Here is a 20,630-nt window from a genome sequence, read left to right on the forward strand (position 1 = left end):
GCCTTACAAAAGAAATTAGGAATAGTATCAGATCCAAAGAGGAGACATATAAAATTGTCAGGAAAAGTGGCAAGCCTGAGGATTGGGAGCAGTTTCGAAATCATCAAAGGAGGACAAAGAGATTGATTAAGGCGGGGGGGGGGGGGGGCGGGGCGGAAATGGCAGAACAATTAAACACATACTTTGGTTCTGTCTTCACAAAGGAGGACACAAATAACCTCCCAGAAATGTTAGGGAACCAAGGGTCCAGTGAGAGGGAGGAACTGAAGGAAATCAGTATTGGTAAGAAAATAGTGCTAGGGAAATTAATGGGGCGAAAGGCTGACAAATCCCCAGGGCCTGATAATCTACATCCCAGAGTACTAAAGGAAGTGTCCCTTGGAAATAGTGGATGCATTGGTGATCATCTTCCAAAATTCTATAGACTCTGGAACAGTTCCTACAGATTGGAGGGTGGCAAATGTAAACCCACTATTTAACAAAGGAGGGAGAGAAAAAACAGGGAATTACAGACCAGTCAGCATAATATCTGTAGTGGGGAAAATGCCAGAGCCTATTATAAAAGATGTGATAACAGAACACTTGGAAGGCATTAACGGGATTGGACAAAGTCAGCCGGGGTTTATGAAAGGGAAATCATGCTTGACAAATCTACTGGAGTTTTTTGAGGATGTAACAAGTAGAATAGATAAGGGAGAACCAGTCGATGTGGTGTGCTTGGATTTTCAGAAAGCTTTTGATAATGTTCCACACAAGTTAGTGCGCTAAATTAAAGCACATGGAACTGGGGGGAATATACTGGCATGGATTGAGAATTGGTTGACAGACTGGAAAGAGAGAGTCGGAATAAACTGGTCTTTTTCCCGGTGGCAAGCAGTGACTAGTGGGGTACCGCAGGGATCAGTGCTTCAGCCCCAGCTGTTCACAATATATATATCAATGATTTGGATGAGGGAACTAAATGTAACATTTCCAAGTTTGCAGACGACACAAAGCTGGGGCGGCATGTGAGCTGTGAGGAGAATGCAAAGAGGCACCAATATGACTTAGACAAGTCGGGTGAGGGGGCAAAAACATGGCAGATGCAGTATAACATGCATAAATGTGAGGAGATCCAATTTGGTTGTGAAAACAGAAAGGCAGATTATTATCTGAATGGTGATAGATTGGGAGAAGGGGAGGTGCAACGAGACATGGGTGTCTTTTTACACCAGTCACTGAAAGCGAGCATTCAGGTGCAGCAAGCAGTTAGGAAGGCGAATGGTATGTTGGCCTTCATTGCAAGAGGATTTGAGTACAGGAGCATGGATGTCTTACTGCAGTTATACAGGGCCTTGGTGAGACCACATCTGGAGTATTGTGTGCAGTTTTGGTCTCCTTATCTGAGGGAGGAAGTCCTTGCCATGGAGGAAATGCAACAAAGGTTTACTGGACTGATTCCTTGGATGGCAGGACTGACGTATGAGGAGTGATTGGGTCGACTAGGCCTATATTCACTAGAGTTTAGAATAATGAGGCGTGATCTCATCGAAATATATAAAATCCTAACAGGACTACACAGACTAGATGCAGGGAGGATGTTCCCGATGGCTGGGAAGTCCAGACCCAGGTATCACAGTGTCAGGATATGGGCTATGCCATTTAGAACCAAGATGAGGAGAAATTTCTTCATTCAGAAGGTGGTGAACCTGTGGAATTCTCTACCACAGAAGGCAGTGGAGGCCATGTCATTAGATGTATTCTAGAAGGAGATAGATACATATCTTAATGCTAAATGGATCAAAGTGTATGGGGAAAAAGCGGGAACAGGGTAGTGAGTTAGACAATCAGCCATGATCATTTTGAATGGTGGAGCAGGCCCGAAGGGCCGAATGGCCTACTCTTGCTCCTACTTTCTATGTTTCTATGGTAAGGCTGAGAGATTCGGAAGTGATAGTGAACTGCCACATAGAATGTCACAGGGTACAAGAGACCTCAAAAGCTGAGGAAGGTGCGAAAGATTCTGGCGAGGAAGAAGAGAACTCTTCAGTCAACAGAACACAGCCAGACAGAGAGAGAGAAACAGAAACTGCGCCGCAGTCACTTGGAGCGATACTTCAGAGGTTTCAAGGAACAGACTGTGACTATTTCTCTTTGTTAAGTATCAACTTTTTGTACTGATTGTGATGTGCTTAATAAATCTGTATTGCCTTTAACCATAATACCAGTACCGTGGTGGTGTCGTTGTTGTCAGGAACGAGTCCTTGGATTGGAGTAACTTAGAATTCCGAAAGTAGGGGTTTAAATCCTTCACATGTATCTCTAATTTCCTGTTTGATGCCATCCCCTACATTATCATTACTGTTTGGAGGCCTATAGACAACTCGCACCAGTGTTTTCTGCCCCTTGGTGCTTCTTAATTCCACCCAGATTCATTCTACATCTTGATTTTCTGAGCCAATATACTTTCTCACTATTGCCCTGATTTCATCCTTTACTAACAACGCCACCCCACCTCTTTTCCTTTTTGCCTGTCCTTCCTAAATATCGAATACCCTTGGATATTAAGCTCACAGCCTTTGTCACCCTGCAGCCATGTCTCTGTAATTGCTATTATATCATATCCGTTTGCATCTAATTGCGCTGTTAATTCATCTACTTTATTACGAATGCTATCATCTTGTCCAACTTGTGATACTATTTCCCCCCGACGCTTATTTCCCGTATTGATATTGAAAAGACCCGTCAATTTCAGTGTAGGAAATGAGCGAATTAACCGAAAGCCTAATTTCCAGGTAACGATATTAAAATCTCTCCCCTTGTTTTATTCTGTATTTACCGTTACAAATTCGTGGCGCTATTTTAGGAACAGATTTAACTTATCAACAACTTACCTGTAACGATGGCAATGATTCTATGATTCAATGATCTGTGACGGACGGCAATAAGACCCAATTCATCAATCTTCAAACAGGACAATTATTAGCTTACTCTGTAAAAGTAACAAATGACACATTATCGGCCAACCCCTTCTAACCGACTTCACTGCGACAGAGAGAAGCGACTGATTTCTGATCTTCTCCCTGAAAGCGGCGCTAATGTCACAATCGGAAAAGGGAGGGGAAATATGAACGGGCAAGGAATTGAGTGAAACAGCGGGAGATTCGCGTGGGTCCCTTTCCCCGCTCTTGTTAGCAGAGTGCGGGGAATGGGAAGGGGCCTAAAACATCAAACACCGGTTTCATTCTGTTCACAGTTACAGGCCTCAGGCAGTGATGACGTTGATCAGTTCAAACAGCAGATTGAAGTTTGCTCCCGAAATAAATGAGCAGATTCACCAAAAAGACATCGGGCTTAAAGGGTTAAATTCTGTGGGCAGGTGGCATAAACTTGTATCCGCTTGAGTTTAATAAGTTTTCAATGAGAGTGAGAATTGTATCGAATTGTTAACGGTAAAGGACTGAATGAGGAATGGAAACAGCCTCTGTCTCCACTGTTCGATGTGACGGTGGGATTGAAAATCCATTGGGGAGCTCGGATCACCGCGGGACTGACGACTCCTGCTGACTGTTAAATTAATAACAAGTCTATGGGCCTGATTTTAGCAGGCCTGCGGGTTTCCAGCGGGTTTGGTTTCGTGAGCGTGGTCAACGCGCCCGGTGAAATTAGTGGGTTGCCCGCGCGATTGTAGCAGGCAATCCACTAATTGGATTCAATGACCTGCTCCTCCGGGCTCCGCGCTGCTGGTCTGCGCGTCGGGCGGGCTGTGCATGCGCAGTGCGATCTGTCAGCTGGAGGCTCTCTCGTTAAAGGGGCAGTCCTCCACTGACAGATGCTGCAACCAATGGAACAAATTACAGCATGGAGCAGCCCAGGGGGAAGGCTGCTCCCAGTTTAATGATGCCTCACCCCAGGTATCATCAGATGGGGTGAGGAGGAGGGGGAGGACAGAGATCTTCCACCCGGCGGGCGGGAGGAAGCGGCCTGCCTCTGCCACCAAGAAGGACTGGCTCGAGGTGGCAGAGGGGGTCACCTGCACCACCAACATATCGCCCACCTGCATACAGTGCAGGAGGCGCTCCAATGACCTCAGTAGGTCAGCCACAGTGAGAACACGGATTCTTTCCCCTACACTCCGTCTGCCACAACACTGTCCCCACCCCACATCTCCTTCGGCACCGCCAACACTACTCTGTCACATCACCCCTCATACCCAGTCAAACCTCATCCTCATCTTACCTGCACCTACTCACCTCGCCAGTACTCACCCCGACACGAACACGCAACCCAATCCTCATGCAATCTCATGGCTCTATCCCATACTCACCCTCTCGTGCATCTCCCTCACGGCCAGCCTGACTCAACCTGCCACCACCTGTGCTACAGCCACAGGGCATGCATTGCATATGTGCAGTAGGCAGCGTACGGCAAACATGTCGTGAGCATGAAGGGGATGCACAAGGGTGTCTGAGGGTTTGCCATGGGTGTTACCTATATTGAATTTCGGAGCAACAAACATCATACATTATATTGGCACCACCACTGCCACGTCTCCCCGAATCCTGTCTGTTGTGTCCAATAATGCCCGCTCCTGGGTATCACGATGAGGACCCACCACTGATGCCACCCATTGTGTTACTGCAGAGTAGGTGCAGGTCTATTTGCAGGGCTCTTCCACGCAGACGACTGAGAGACATCGGCGGTTTACCCGGCTGCACCCTGGAAGGATGCGGAGGAGAAGCTGTGGAGGGCAGTGGTGACTTTGGCAGCGATAGGCAAGCAGATGGTGCTGGGTCCAGCCAGGAGCAGCTCGGCATGAAAGAGGCTGCAGATGTCCATGACTACATGTCGAGTGTATCTGCGCCTCCGTGTGCACTGCTGCTCGGAGAGGTCCGGGGAGCTGCACCTCGGTCTGTGGACCCTGTGGCGAGGGTAGTGCCCTCTGTGATGCGTCTCTCTCTGCAGTTGCCCTCCCTCCTGCTGTGCAGGTGGGTGTGCCACAGGACCGTGTTGGGGGGCTCCACGTCTCCGAGGCGGATGGCGTGGACTGCGAGGCTGCTGGGGCTGGTCATGCTGTTCGTCCTCCGAGGATGTCAACGCACCACCCATCTGGCAGGTGTTGGTCTGAGGGGTTGTGCAGGATAGGTAGGTGGTTCCTCGGACTGGGGCTGCGGTTTCACGTCGGTCTGTCCTCTGGCTTGGCGGAGGGTGGTGAAGGGCAGGGGTTGCCCTACGTGACGCCGTGGCCTCCTGCGTGGGTGAGGGCTCTCCCACCCGCTGTGGAGTGCACCTTGGCAGCTGCCACAGGCTGCTGGCTGGAACACGACAGGTTGAAGGGAGACTGTTTCCCCCAGTGTGTGAAACTCACTGCCTTGAAGCTAAAATCCCACACTTCCTGTTTTGACAGCTACTTCAGCTCATTTAATGACCTCAACAAGCAAGGTAAATACACTCAAGTGGAACCCCGCTGGCTTTAATTGCCTGCGGGATTCCCACCAGCGGGTCCTGCCCACGCAGCCCCGCACGTCAGCGCGGCACCCGGAAGTGGCCGGGATCTCGGCGCGATCCGGTCACGTGACTGGATATCGGGATTTTCGGGCCCCCCCGCTGGAAACCCGCAGGAAACCCGACGCTAAAATCGAGCCCAAAGTGTGTCTTGCTTTATCACTCAGCGCTAGAACCAGGCGCAGTGTAAAAAATCAGTGTCACATTCATAGCGCTATGACTGACACATGAACAGACTGACAGGGACAGAATAAATCGCTCACTCACATCCAACACAAGACAAATTTCATTCACTGATTCAGCAATCGCTAATACAATAAACAACACACCAGTCACCTTCTGGCGTACAAATCTGTTGTAAACAATTTTACAACACCAAGTTATAGTCCAGCAATTTTATTTTAAATTCACAAGCTTTCGGAGGCTACCTCCTTCCTCAGGTGATTAAAATAAAATTGCTGGACTATAACTTGGTGTTGTAAAATTGTTTACAATTGTCAACCCCAGTCCATCACCGGCATCTCCACATCAGTACAAATCTGTGTAACAGAAGACAGACCGAGAAATTGTTGTCGGAGGATGAGACTAATAATAATGGCCGGGACACAAAAGAATGCTTCTTGTTGCCGATGATCAATCATCCCTGCTATTTCTGTATCCCACCCGACGAGTTTAATGACCATTATGATTATTTTGTGACACATTTCCTAAACAATCTGCAAATTTCAACCCAGTGAAGTTTGGCGGCATCTGTCCGGAAGCGTTTATTGCAATAGACCGATGTGGATCATTTGCATTTAACAAGTTATTGTTAGTTCTAGAATCGGAATCAAGTCTTTATTAAATTAAATTCAGAATCCCTGCAGACAGTAACCAGACCTTTCATAGATATAGTGGGGGGCTCTGAAAATAGCCTTTCGGTTATCAAAATCAGTCTTAGTCGCTTTACTTGCTCTTGGAGCTCACAGTGCTGGATTTCTTCGGCAGCAGCACGGCCTGGATATTGGGCAGCACCCCGCCCTGAGCGATGGTCACCCCTCCCAGCAGCTTGTTGAGCTCCTCGTCGTTGCGGACGGCCAGCTGCAGGTGTCTGGGGATGATGCGGGTCTTCTTGTTGTCGCGGGCCGCGTTACCGGCCAGCTCGAGGATTTCAGCCGTCAGATATTCGAGCACAGCAGCCAGATAGACCGGGGCTCCGGCACCCACACGTTCAGCATAGTTCCCCTTTCACAGGAGCCTGTAAACACGGCTCACAGGGAACTACACTCCGGCCCGGGATGAGCGAGACTTGGCCGTGGCCCGAGCTTTACCGCCGGTTTTTCCTCTTCCTTTTTTTTTCAACAAATATACTTTATTCTTAAAATTTGTAGCAAAACATACAATACAGTTGTCATATCACATTCCAAACGTACACAATACAGATTATACATTTTGCAAGTTAAATCAAGTACAGTTCAATGAACACATTGTACATAATTACAGTTCATGACACTCTGGGGTGTCTCATTGCATTATACTCATTACAGATTACTGATTACAGATTCATTACAGCAATTTGAATTTTACATTCTGGTGGGGGGGGGGGGTCCCTGATTGCAGCCCCTCGGTATACAACGGTCAGATATTTCTACATTCTCACAAACACTTTCACAAAGAATGAAGGAATCCTCCCGCACTCGCCCTTCTTATACCTTCTGGAGGAATACAGTGGGGACAATTGTGATTGGTCGCACTCAGAGTGCCCATCTGTTCTCTATCTCATTGGGCTGTTTGGTGAATAAAACCGCCCTCTGAATGGTTGAAGAATCAATAGCCTGCCCCAATAGTCAGGCCTGAAACGGTTTTTGAAATTTGAAAAGCCCGCCAATATATTTGTAACCCAAGAAGCGGATTTAGTAAATAATATCACCTTAAGACAAAGATTTAAAATTCTCTCTCCTTATATTCTGTTATTCCACATTTCCCATCACACATTCGAGATTCTTAAATTACGTATCATTCTCCGTTCGCTTTCAAACGGGCGGGAATGAAGCCCCATTCACAGCATTTTGCAACGGGACAGATTCCAGCTCAATCTTTGTAAAAGCAACAAACGACAGATTGTGGATTGATCCGTTCACAGGAGCTGCTGCCGGATCTAAACCGGAGCCAAAACTCGAGGTGTAAAAAGTCGAACAGTGAAAGGGCCTTTAGACTATTCTGTCCTCGGTTTGACGTACCTTTCAGGGGTGCTATATTACAAAGGGTTGCGGTTAGTAAACTGATATTCCCGAACAAACGAATGTGAAAAGGAGAAAGAAGTGACTGAAGTCTGTCCCAACGCTCTTAAAACGAATCTGAAGAGGCAGACGTGGGGGAAGGAGCGGAATATTAACGGTAATTAGAGCGTCAAGGCAAGTTTTTGTTTATTGGGATTAAATTGAACAGCGACACAGATTATAACGGATAATAATTGAAATGTCCATATCTTTAAAGAAGTAAAATTCTACAATAAAATGAATATGCAGCGAGGTCGGTATAGCGTCTTCAGAGAGACTGTGGGTGGCTCTTAAAAGAGCCTTTGTGTTCAGGGGTTTTTTCAGTTGATGGTGGAGCTTTACTTGGAGCTGGTGTACTTGGTCACCGCCTTTGTCCCTTCCGACACGGCGTGCTTGGCCAGTTCTCCGGGCAGCAGCAGGCGCACGGCGGTCTGGATCTCCCGGGAACTGATGGTCGCCCGCTTGTTGTAATGGGCCAGGCGAGAAGCCTCACTCGCGATGCGCTCGAAAATATCGTTCACAAAGGAGTTCATGATGCCCATGGCCTTGGAGGAGATGCCGGTGTCGGGGTGAACCTGCCTCATCACTTTGTAGATGTAGATGGAATAACTCTCCTTCCTCGACTTTCTCCGCTTCTTGCCGCTTTTCGCTGGTGCTTTATTCAGGGTTTTCTTGGCGCCCTTCTTGGGAGCTGCTTTCTTGTCCTCAGGCATCTTCAACTCAATTTCAGACCCAGAAATGACCCGAAGTCGCTCCGAGCTCGGATTAAATAGGCAGACGTCATCGCCCCATGCTAATGAGGGATGGGTGAAGGTAATGATTTTCATTGGGTCACTGGTCGTGATGTCACAATACTTTTTAGTGTAACTTTCTAATTGGTCTCTTTACACATCCAATCAGCTTTAGTGGCTGCAACCAATCACGCGCCGGCTCACTACAATCCAAAGCCTCTCTCCAGCCCCAGTTTATATTTGTAAACAATTTTACAACACCAAGTTATAGTCCAGCAATTTTATTTTAAATTCACAAGCTTTCGGAGGCTTCCTCCTTCATCAGGTGAACGATGTGAAAATGAAAACCTCGAGATGAAATCGCATTTATAATTCACAGAACAATGCTTGGTGAGTACAGACAGTTTTTTCAACTGCCCGTTGCCAAGGCAATCAGTGTGCAGACAGACAGGTGTTACCTGCAAGGTCTCCGAATATACAAATCACCAAAAAAAACAACAAACAAAAAAAACAGAGATAGAGAGGTAGAAACATAGAAAAGACAGCAACTGACCCGTTATATTAAAAACAGATAACATTTGTTCACTGGTGGGGTAACGTGTAGCGTGACATGAACCCAAGATCCCGGTTGAGGCCGTCCTCATGGGTGCGGAACTTGGCTATCAATTTCTGCTCGACGATTTTGCGTTGTTGTGTGTCTCGAAGGCCCCCTTGGAGTACGCTTACCCGAAGGTCGGTGGATGAATGTCCATGACTGCTGAAGTGTTCCCACAGCAAAAAATCGCATAGACCTCCTCAGAAGACTAACACGGGACGCAACCAACAGAGTACCCTTTGTCGTCCAGTACTTCCCCGGAGCGGAGAAACTACGCCATGTTCTCCGCAGCCTTCAACATGTCATCAATGAGGACAAACACCTCGCTATGGCCATCCCCACACCTCCACTACTCGCCTTTAAACAGCCACCCAACCTCAAACAGACCATCGTTCGCAGCAAATTACCTAGCTTTCAAGAGAACAGCATCCACGACACCACACAACCCTGCCACGGTAACCTCTGCAAGACATGCCAGATCATCGACACGGATACCACCATCACACGAGAGGACACCACCCACCAGGTGCATGGTTCATACTCCTGCGACTCGGCCAACGTTGTCTACCTCATACGTTGCAGGAAAGGATGCCCCAGAGCATGGTACATTGGCGAGACCATGCAGACGCTGCGACAACGGATGAACGGACACCGCGCAACAATCGCCAAACAGGAGGGTTCCCTCCCAGTCGGGGAACACTTCAGCAGTCATGGACATTCATCCACCGACCTTCGGGTAAGCGTACTCCAAGGCGGCCTTCGAGACACACGACAACGCAAAATCGTCAAGCAGAAATTGATAGCCAAGTTCCGCACCCATGAGGACGGCCTCAACCGGGATCTTGGGTTCATGTCACGCTACACGTTACGCCACCAGTGAACAAATGTTATCTGTTTTTAATATAACGGGTCAGTTGCTGTCTTTTCTATGTTTCTACCTCTCTATCTCTGTTTTTTTTTTTTTTTTTTTGGTGATTTGTATATTCTGTGAGACCTGGCAGGTAACACCTGTCTGTCTGCACACTGATTGCCTTGGCAACGGGCAGTTGAAAAAACTGTCTGTACTCACCAAGCATTGTTCTGTGAATTATAAATGCGATTTTATTTCGAGGTTTTCATTTTCACATCGTTCACCTGACGAAGGAGGAAGCCTCCGAAAGCTTGTGAATTTAAAATAAAATTGCTGGACTATAACTTGGTGTTGTAAAATTGTTTACAATTGTCAACCCCAGTCCATCTCCGGCATCTCCACATCATGACCAGTTTATATTGAAAGAGCCGCTGACTGTAAATATCGTGATGTGGAGATGCCGGTGATGGACTGGGGTTGATAATTGTAAACAATTTTACAACACCAAGTTATAGTCCAGCAATTTTATTTTAAATTCACAAGCTTTCGGAGGCTAACTCCTTCCTCAGGCGAACGAAAATTTTTCCACATGTTTCACCTGAGGAAGGAGGTAGCCTCCGAAAGCTTGTGAATTTAAAATAAAATTGCTGGACTATAACTTGGTGTTGTAAAATTGTTTACAATTGTGTAAATATCCACCGGGAAATGTCGCCTGTATATCAGTGAGAAGGGACCTTCTTCTCAGGGGATTCCCACAAACATGGGATTACCCCGAGCTTTGATTTTTTTTTCCTTTCTATTGATAAATATTATTTGCTCTGATTTGCACCGTGGATCCATGACAGAATAGAAAAGCAGTACATTATTTAAATGGAGAGATATTGCAGAACTCTGAGGTACAGAGGGATCTGGGTGTCCTAGTACATGAATCACAAAAAGTTAGTATGCAGGTACAGCAAGTGATCAGGAAGGCAAATGGAATGTTGTCATTTATTGCAAGGGGAATGGAATATAAAAGTAGAGTGATGTTTTGCCACAGTTGTGGAAGGGGCATTGGTGAGACCACATCCAGAATACTGTGTGCAGTTTTGGTCTCCTTATTTAAGAAAGGAGACAATTGCTTTGGAGGCGGTTAAGAGAAGGTTCACTTGACTGATTCCTGGGACGATGGGGTTTATCTTATGAGGAAAGGTTGGACAAGTTGGGCTTGTATACCCTGGAGTTTAGAAGAATGAGAGGTGATCTTATTGAAACATGTAAGATCCTGAGAGGACTTGAAGGGTAGATGATGAGGGGATGTTTCCCCTTCTGGGAGAGACTAGAACTAGGGACCACAGTTTAAAAATAAGGGGACTCCCATTTAATGCGGAGATGAGGATTTTTTTTCTCTCTGAGGGTGGTGAGTCTGTGGAACTCCCTTCCCCACAGAACGGTGGAGGCAGGGTCACTGAATATTTTTAAGGTGGACTTAGATAAATTCCTGATAATACATAGGAGTCAAGGGTTACAGTAGGTGGACGGGAAAGTAGTGTTGAGATCACAATCAGATCAGCCACGATCTTATCAAATGGCAGAGCAGGCTCGAGGGGCCGAATGGCCGACTCCTGCTCTTAATTCGTATGTTCGTAATTACCCGGATTCAGTGAAATCCATTGATTTTCTGAAGCTTTTCCCTCTGCTGATTCCTGCTTTTTATTTAAACGTATATTTAAGCCAACCATTATCATTGCTAGATTTGGTGAAAGGTGGGATTTGAACCCTGATATTCTTGTCCAATCCCATAACCATTGTAATCCCGTACTCGGCCTTTAAACGCTTTGGTAGGCAGCAATCTTCAGTCTGGTGGCTTCATCAGCTCAGAGCCGGCATTGAACTAGAAACCAAAAATGGGAGTACAGTTCAGCGGGCTCAGAAACCTCCTTCTATCTTGATTGAGTGCTTCGATGAAATAACGCTAATTAAAGTAGTGCAGTTGATGTGATGTATATGGATTTTCAAAAGGCGTTTGATAAGGTACCTCATATTAGACTGATTAACACAATTACAGCGCTTGCAATTAAAGGGGCAGTGGCATCGTGGATACGACGTTGGCTCAGGAACAGATAGCAGAGGGTAGAGGTGAACAATTGTTTTTCAGACTCAGAGAAGTGTGCAGTGGTATCCCCCAGGAGACGGTATTAGGAACACTGTTCTTGTTGATACATATTAACGACCTTGACTCAGGTATACTAGGCATAATTTCAAAGTTTGCAGTTGAAACCAAACTTGGAAATGTAGCAAACAGTGAGGAGGATGGAAACAGACTTCAGGAGGACATGGACAGACTGGTGCAAAGGGGAGATACATGCCAGATGATATTTAATGCAGAAAAATGTAAAGCAATGCAATTTGGAAGAAAGAATGAGGAGAGGCAATATAAACTAAATGGCACAATTTTAACGATGGTGCAGGAACAGAGAGATTGGGGGGTTCACATATACAATTTTGACAGAACAATTTGATAAAGCTGTTAAAAAAGCTTACCAGATCATTGGCTTTATAAATAGAGGCATAGAGTACAAAAGCAAGGAAGTTCTGCTCAATCTTTATAAACTACTGATTAGGCCCAAACTGGTGTATTCTGTCCCATTCTAGGCACCACACTTTAATAAGGATGTCAAGGCCTTGGAAAGGGTGTAGAGAAGATTTACTAGAATGGTACCAGAGATGAGGGACTTCAGTTATGTGGAGGGACTTGAGAAAAACTCCGTCAGAGAACAGTTTTTAAAAAAGGACAAAATCCAACAGCCTGCTGTGTCAGTTCAGGGGTTGATATTCGGGAACTGTTTTATTGTCTGTGTTTAAACCAGTTCAGTCCACAACTCCACAAAAACACTCCCTTTCTCTCCTGCAATGAGCAATGGTGGTAAATTGGTGAGAATAGCTGATTTTGATTCCTGGCAATTGCAGTTTGGTGCTTTTAATCCTAACCCATTTAATTCAGAGTCCCCAAGATAGAAAACTGAATTTGATGGTCAGGGGTGTTTTGATTCAAAAACAAAAAGGGAAATCATATATATATATATAAATACTTTCAACATTCATTTGTTCTCCCTCTATCGGTGAGTTTAAGTCTGATTTTGTTCCTTTTTATGATAATTATTATTTGTCCTGAATTACGTGGATCCACGACAGAATCAATACAATTTTAATGGAAGTGCAGGAACAGAGAGACCTGGGGGTTTACATAGTGAGATGTTTGAAGGTGACAAGACAAGTGGATCAGCCTGTTAAAAAAGCAGACGGGATCCTTGGCTTTATAAACAGAGGTATAGAGTGGATTAGTTAGCAAGGAAGTTATGTGAAACATTTTTAAATAACTGGTTAGATCACAGGTGGAGTATTGTGTCCAATTCTGGGCACCACAGTTTAGGAAGAATATCAAGGCCTTAGAGAGGGTGCAGAGGGGGTTTACCAGAATGGAACCAGAGAATGTGGAACTTCAGTTAGGTGGAGAGACTAGAGCAGCTGGGGTGGTTCTCCTTAGAGCAGAGAAAGATATGGGAAGATTTAATAGAGATGTTCAAAACCCGGAAGGGTTTTGATAGAGGAAATCAGGTGAAACTGTTTCTACATGCAGAAGGTTTGGTAACAAGAGCACACAGATGTAAGATAATTGGCAAAGAAACCAGATGTGAGATGAGAACTATTTTACGCAGCGAGTTGTTATGATCTGGATTGGTGGTTGCAGCTGATTAGTAATAACTTTCAAAAGGGAATTGGATAAACACTTGAAGGAGAAAAAATGCAGGACTTTGGGGAAAGAGCAGGGGAGTGGGACTAATTGGATAGCTCTTTCAAAGAGTCTGCACAGACATGATGGGCCGAATGGTTTCCTCTGTGCTGCATCTGTCTTTGGTTCAGTGAAGTTCATTGACTTTCTGAAGCTTTCCCTGCACTGTTTCTGGTTCCTTATTCAAATTTCAATTCCCTTCCAGGAAATGATTTATTCTTCAAAAAGGAAAATATTGTAGATGCTGGAAATCGGAGATATAAATAGAAAATGCTGGAAAGTCTCAACAGGTCTGGCAGCATCTGTGGAGAGAGGGAGGTAGGATTAACCTTTCAGGTCTACAGAAGGTTCATTGACCTGAACTGTTAACCCGAGCTTCCCTTCTTCACAGATGCTGCCGGACCTGTTGAGTCTTTCTAGCATTTTCGGGTTTTATTTCTGCTTTTTTCCTTCTGTATTCCATCCATTTCCCTTTCGGTTGTTTCCTGTGAAACTTTCAGCATTGTGCTCTTTTTATCGGTATTTTGGTTTGGTTTATTTGAAGTAATGTAAATAGTGTCCAGAAAAATCAGGCAGAAATACTGCTCAATGTACAGTGAAATATCGGGGGGAATATTTACAACAATCGAATGTGTAAAAAAAAGTTCATGTGAAAGGATTAATTTTTTTCACTCTCAAAATGTGAAACAATACAAAAGTGGAACTTACAGACACAAACTCTTTCGGCACATTGCTCAGTGTCCTATTTCTGTAACCCTGACACAGAATGTGAATTTGTTCCGCTCTGTTCCAGTTCTCGCTTCCAGCCAGCAGATGTCACCACATTCCGGTATGTTGAAGTTTACCGATCACAGAGGGTCACATCGGACAATAATATTCATATTATTTTGGAAGGTGAGATCTAGAAATAGTAGGAAAGGAGACGAGCGCTAAGCATCTTTTGTTAAACCGAACAACAATTGTCATGTTGTATTAAATTGCTCTCACTGATTTACATTGTTTTAACATAAAAACATAGAAAATAGGAGTAGGCCATTCGGCCCTTCGAGCCTGCTCCGCCATTCAATATGATCATGGCTGATCCTCCATCTCAATACCATATTCCCGCTCTCTCCCCATACCCCTTGATGCCTTTTGCGTCTAGAAATTATCTAGCTCCATCTTAAATATATTCAGTGACTTGGCCTCCACAGCCTTCTGTGGTCGAGAATTCCACAGGTTCACCACCCTCTGAGTGAAGAAATTTCTCCTCATCTCAGTCCTAAATATCCTCCCCGTATCCTGAGACTGTGACCGCTCGTTCTGAACCCCTCCCCACCCCCAGGGGAAAACATGCTCCCTGCATCCAGTCTGTCTAGCCCTGTCAGAATTTTATATGTTTCAATGAGATCCTCTCTCATTCTTCTAAACTCGAGTGAATACAGGCCGTGTTGACCCAATCTCACCTCATACAACAGTCCTGCTATCCCAGGAATCAGTCTGGTGAACCTTCGCTGCACTCACTCCATGGCAAGTATATCCTTTCTTAGGTAAGGAGACCAAAACTGCACACAATACTCCAGGTGTGGTTTCATCAAGGCCCTGTATAACTGCAATAAGACATCCTTGCTCCTATACTCAAATCCTCTTGCAATGAAGGCGAACATATCATTTGCCTTCCTAACTGCTTGCTGCACCTGCATATTTGCTTTCAGTGACTGGTGTACAAGGACAATCAGGTCCCTTTGTACATTAACATTCCCCAATCTATCACCATTTAAATAATGCACTGCCTTTCTCTTTTTCCTTCCGAAGTGCATAACTTCACATTTATCCATATTATACTGCATCTGCCATGTATTTGCCCACTCACTCAACTTTTCTAAATCAACTTGAAGCCTATTTGCATCCTCCTTACAACTCACGATCTCACCTAGTTTTGTGTCGTCAGCAAATTTAGAAATATTACATTTGGTTCCCTCATCCAAATCATTGATATGAATTGTGAATAGCTGGGGCCCAAGCACTGATCCCTGCGGTACCCCACGTGTCACCGCCTGCCACCCCGAAAAAGACCCATTTATTCCTAGAATCTGTTTCCTCTCTGTTAACCAATTTTCAATCCATGCCAGTATAGTACCCCAATCCCATATGCTTTATCTGAAAATCCAAATAAACCACTGGTTCTCCCTTATCTATTCTACCAATTACATCCTCAAAAAACTCCAGTAGGTTTGTCAAACATGATTTCTCTTTCATAAATCCATATTGACTTTGTCTAATACCGTTGATATTTTCTAAATGTCCTGTTATCACATTCTTTATAATAGACTGTAGCATTTTCCCTACTACTGATGTTCCCTGTTTTCTCTCTCCCTTCTTTTTAAAATAGTGTGGTTACGTTTGCCACCCTCCAATCTGCAGGAACTGTTCCATAATCTATAGAATTTTGGAAGATGACAACTAATGCATCCACAATTTCCATAGCTATCTCTTTTATTACTCTGGGATGCAGATTTTCAGGCCCTGCGGATTTATCGGTTTTCAGTCACATTAATTTCTCCTGCACTATTTTTTTTACGAATAATAATTTCCTTTAATTTCTCCTTCTCACTAGTCCTTTGCTTCCCTAGCATTTCTGGGAAGTTATTTGTGTCATCTTCCGTGAAGACAGAACCAAAGTATTTGTTTAATTGCTCTGCCATTTCCCTGTTCCCCATTATAAATTCTCCCGTTTCTGACTGTGAGGGACCTACATTTATCTTCACTAATCTTTTTCTTTTATATACTTGTAGAAGATTTTACAGTCCACTTTTATGTTCCTTGCAAGTTTACTCTCATATTTTATTTTCACCTCTTAATCAATCTCTTGGTCCCTTTTTGCTGAATTCTAAACTGCTCCCAATCCTCAAGCTTGCTACTTTTTCTGGCAAATTTTTATGACTCCTCTTTGAATCTATTACTATCCTTAATTTATTTTGTTAGCCATGGTTAGGCCGCTTTTCCTTTTGTGTTTTTGCACCAGAAAGGAACGTATAATTGTTGCAATTCATGCATTCGTTCCTTAAATGGTAGCCATTGCCTATCCACCGTTATGCCTTTTAATGAAGCTTCACTCCTTATACCTTCGTAGTTCCCCTCTGTCTCTCTTGTTCCACAATGTTGTACGAAAAAATTGAACTGATTCAGATATTATGATTTCAATTAATATTGAATAATATTAGTACTGACTGTCTCTGTTACATTATGTGAGCGAGATTAATTCACTTTCTAGTACTGTCCGTGAGTGAGGGATCCATTCTGTATCCGTCACTCTCTGGTACTGTATGTGAGTGAGGGATCCAATTTGTATCTGTCAATCTCTGGTACTGTATGTGAGTGTGGGATTCACTCTGTATCTGTCAGTCTCTGGTACTGTGTGTGAGTGAGGGATCCATTCTGTATCTGTCACTCTCTGGTACTGTATGTGAGTGTGGGATTCAATCTGTATCTGTCAGTTTCTGGTACTCTGTGTGAATGTGGGATTCATTCTTTATTTGCCAGTCTGTGGTACTATGTGTGAGTGTGAGATTCAATCTATAATCTCTCAGTCTCTGGTACTGTGTGTGAGTGAGGGATTGATTCTATATCTCTCAGTCTCTGGTACTGTGTCTGATTGTGTGATTCATTCTGTATCTGCCAGTCTGTGGCAGTGTATCTGAGTGTGGGATTGATACTGTATCTGTCAGTTTCCGGTGCTGAGTGGGAGTGGCATACATCTTTATCTGACACTCTCTGGTACAGTGTGCGATTGTGGGATTCATTCTGTATCTGTCGGTCTCTGGTACTGTGTGAGGGTGGGATTAATTCTGTATCTGTCAATCTCTGGCACCGTATGTGTGTTTGAGATTAATTCTGTATCTATCAGTCTCTGGTACTGTGTGAGAGTGTTAAACTCTTTCTGAGTCTCTCTGTTTCTGGTACTGTACCTGATTGTGGGATTCATTCTGGATCTGTATGTGGTTTGTATCTCAAGGAACAGCATGGAGTTCACAACTGTATCGTTAGTTTATTAATGTATAAATAGTTTTTTGCTTTGTAATTAATTGCTAAAGATGGATACAGTTTAGGATTTGATGCTGTAGATTTTAATCGGATAATGTGTGTGATTTATCTCTAATACAATTGTGAATAATAATGTATCTGTCAAAATGATATGGTGGCATTTTTGAACAGGTATATGAAGTTTATCTCAGTATGCATTTATGGAATTGGTACTGTATCTTTCAGTCTCATACTCTGACAGAGTTATGAACTTGTATCTAATTTGTTTCTCGCGTTGCAGATTTTTTTTTGCATCATTCAATCTGATACTGCACTTGAGTTTTTGACTATTATTTAATTTGTATCGCATTGTATTCTATTGGGATGGATACTGCATCTTTTAAACTTAAATGTGTGAGAGTTCTGGGCTAGTATTTAATTTTAATTTTGGGGAAAATTATTGGGATTCAATCCACATCTTTCATTTGGGCATCGTGTTTGATTGCTATCTGGTATTTAATTTGTAGCTAAGGCAGCACTGTTGTGAGATTGACACAGGGCCTTTCAATCTGATAGTGGGTGTGATTTTGAAACCTGGATTTATATATCTACCAGTCGGTGGTACTGAGTTGGGGTGATCTGGAAATAACGGCTGTCTCTCCTGCTCTGTTGGAATGTTTGAGTGAACATGTGAATCTGGAACTTGGGATCAGTGTGGTATTGACTGCTTCTGCTGTCTGAGACACTGGAACTGATGACCTGTCTGTGTCTCTGTGCTCTGTGGGTGATAATGTGCCTACTGTGTGTGAGAAGGAGCTGGCTGCATTGTTCCTTGTGCCTCGAGCGGAGAAAACATCACATTTATTCTTGTTCCTTCAATTATTTGCCTGTCAGAAGAAAACATATCTCTCATACCTCAAGAATCAATGAAGCATAAAATACAAGTGATCAGTTTAATATCTGTTAATAATCATCGTAATATCTGCAAATTGAAACAAGCGATACAAACAGTTTCAGTGACTGAAGCAACTGCAGCACTGCAGCACTCAGCTTCTGCATACCAAAGGTGTTGCACGTTATTAAACAAGTCAATGACACCCAAACACAACCCAATCTCTGAACTGATCCATGAATGGGACTAACCGATGTGGCGGGGACCTTTGTGCAGGTCAGATTTCTAATCCCCTCTCCCATGGGACGAACTTTTCAACGGAAACCAAACAGCCGCTGTTTAAAATGTGTCCTTCACACTTCTCACCTGATGCCTGCAATAGATGATCTTTGTATAACTCCCCACATCCTTACTGTCCGGCTCTGTTTCCACTGTTCACTGTCCAATAACAACAAACAGGGTGAGACTGGACCTAAACCAGGAACATTCACTACTGGTTTGGGGCGAGAAAGCAGCAATGATTTTAAATAGCAGGTTCTTCCCATTCTGTCTCCCTTACCCTGGACACACCCTGTACACACACAGCCCAAGAAAGGCCTTTCCTTTCCCCCGCTCACTCCATTTTCCGGGCCTAGTTCCTGATCCACTCCGCCTCATAAAAACAGCCCCCGGACTCCCCCTGAACTTACCCCGGACTCAATGCCGATCTCTGAGCCCATCTGTGGACATGGTCCCGGAGCGATGAGCTGCTGTAACGAGGCGATACAAACTCCCTTACCCCGGGGCCGTGATCTCTCCATTCCAGACAGTTTTACACCATCTTCTTCCGCTCACTTAGGGAATGGCCCCACAGGCCGAGTTGGGGGAAGTGTGTATGTGTGGGTGTGGGGGAGGCGGTTTCCCATAAGCGCTGTGTTGCTCATTAAGAAGCTGCTCTGGGGGCGGGACTGAATCACGCATGCGCAGATTTCGCCATTAAATTCAGACTATAAAAATCAATGTGAACTTTCCCCAAATCACTTTTATCAGAGTGTGGGGACGGGAATGGTAGCTGGGGGAAAGGACAGACTACATTTAAAGCCGGGGGTTTGTCCCTTTAAGGAGCTCTATTTGGAAATGTATGTGAGAATGAATCCCAGATACAGAGTAAATCCCACACTCACACACAGTACCAGAGACTGACAGATACAGAATAAATCCCACACTCACACATAGTACCAGAGACTAACAGAAACAGTGCCAGAGATACAGATACAGAATGATCCTCACACACGCATGCAGTACCAGAGATGGATTTAAAAGGTAGTTAGATAAGGACATGAGGGCGAAAGGGCTAGAAGGATATATTGATAGGGTGAGATGAATGCAGGTGGGAGGAGACACGTGCGGCACCCATAACTGAACTCAGTGTTCTACTGGGTACTAAGCAGAGCGCTGTATAACTGGGTCGTAACTTCCACTCCTATTTATTCCAGTTCCCTTGAGATCAAAATCAAAATTCCATTAGCATTTTGACTTTATTTTGTACATATCCATTAGCTTTTACTGATTTCTGTATTTAGACTCCTACATCTCTGCGTTCTCCTACAGTTCCTAGCTTCTCGCCATTTAGAAAATACTCTGATCTATCTTGTTTAAGTCCAAAGTGGATGATCTCACAATTTCCTACATTGAACTCCGTCTGCCACAGTTTTGCCCACTCACTTAATCCATCAATGTCACTTTGCAACTTTCTGCTCCCATCTGCATTATTTAGTGTGCCACGTAACTTAGTGTGGTCAGCAAACTTGGATATATGGCGCGTTATTCCTTCTATAGGGCTCTCTATAGGGAAAGAAAATGTAGATTGAAAAAATGATTTTTTAAATTGTACACGTTTATGTTTGGAAACAAAATCCATCTCAACTGCATCAAATTCGATTCTAATATTGCAGTTTCGGAAGGGAATAGATTGAAACACACTAAATTGCGATGGCCTAGAATCGAACCCGGGTCGATTTTAGTAGTTTTACTCACCACTATACCACCATCGCTAACTACCGAAAA

General features: G+C 44.3%; 1 protein-coding gene across 2 annotated transcripts; it reads right to left on the reverse strand.

Moving 5' to 3' along the window:
* Positions 1–7,871: 7,871 nt before the first annotated feature.
* Positions 7,872–19,506, reverse strand: LOC137320266 (histone H2B 1/2-like). 2 transcript variants are annotated; one of them, XM_067982053.1, is made up of 3 exons: positions 19,274–19,506; positions 14,399–14,591; positions 7,872–8,535 (listed from the first exon to the last, which is right to left on the reverse strand). In XM_067982053.1, exon 3 carries the CDS (start codon positions 8,453–8,455, stop codon positions 8,081–8,083), a length of 375 nt encoding a protein of 124 aa, XP_067838154.1. In that variant the 5' UTR covers positions 8,456–8,535; positions 14,399–14,591; positions 19,274–19,506; the 3' UTR covers positions 7,872–8,080. The 2 variants fall into 2 exon arrangements, 1 of the variants encoding a protein (XP_067838154.1); XR_010962423.1 differs by lacking the exon at positions 7,872–8,535 and adding an exon at positions 10,623–11,791.
* Positions 19,507–20,630: the final 1,124 nt, after the last annotated feature.

This window comes from Heptranchias perlo, chromosome 3 (assembly GCF_035084215.1).
Source record: "Heptranchias perlo isolate sHepPer1 chromosome 3, sHepPer1.hap1, whole genome shotgun sequence".
Taxonomy (NCBI): Eukaryota; Metazoa; Chordata; class Chondrichthyes; order Hexanchiformes; family Hexanchidae; genus Heptranchias; species Heptranchias perlo.

Excerpts from the sequence above, each read along its gene's own strand:
- LOC137320266 (XM_067982053.1), bottom strand. The coding sequence starts at position 8,455 with ATGCCTGAGGACAAGAAAGCAGCTCCCAAGAAGGGCGCCAAGAAAACC.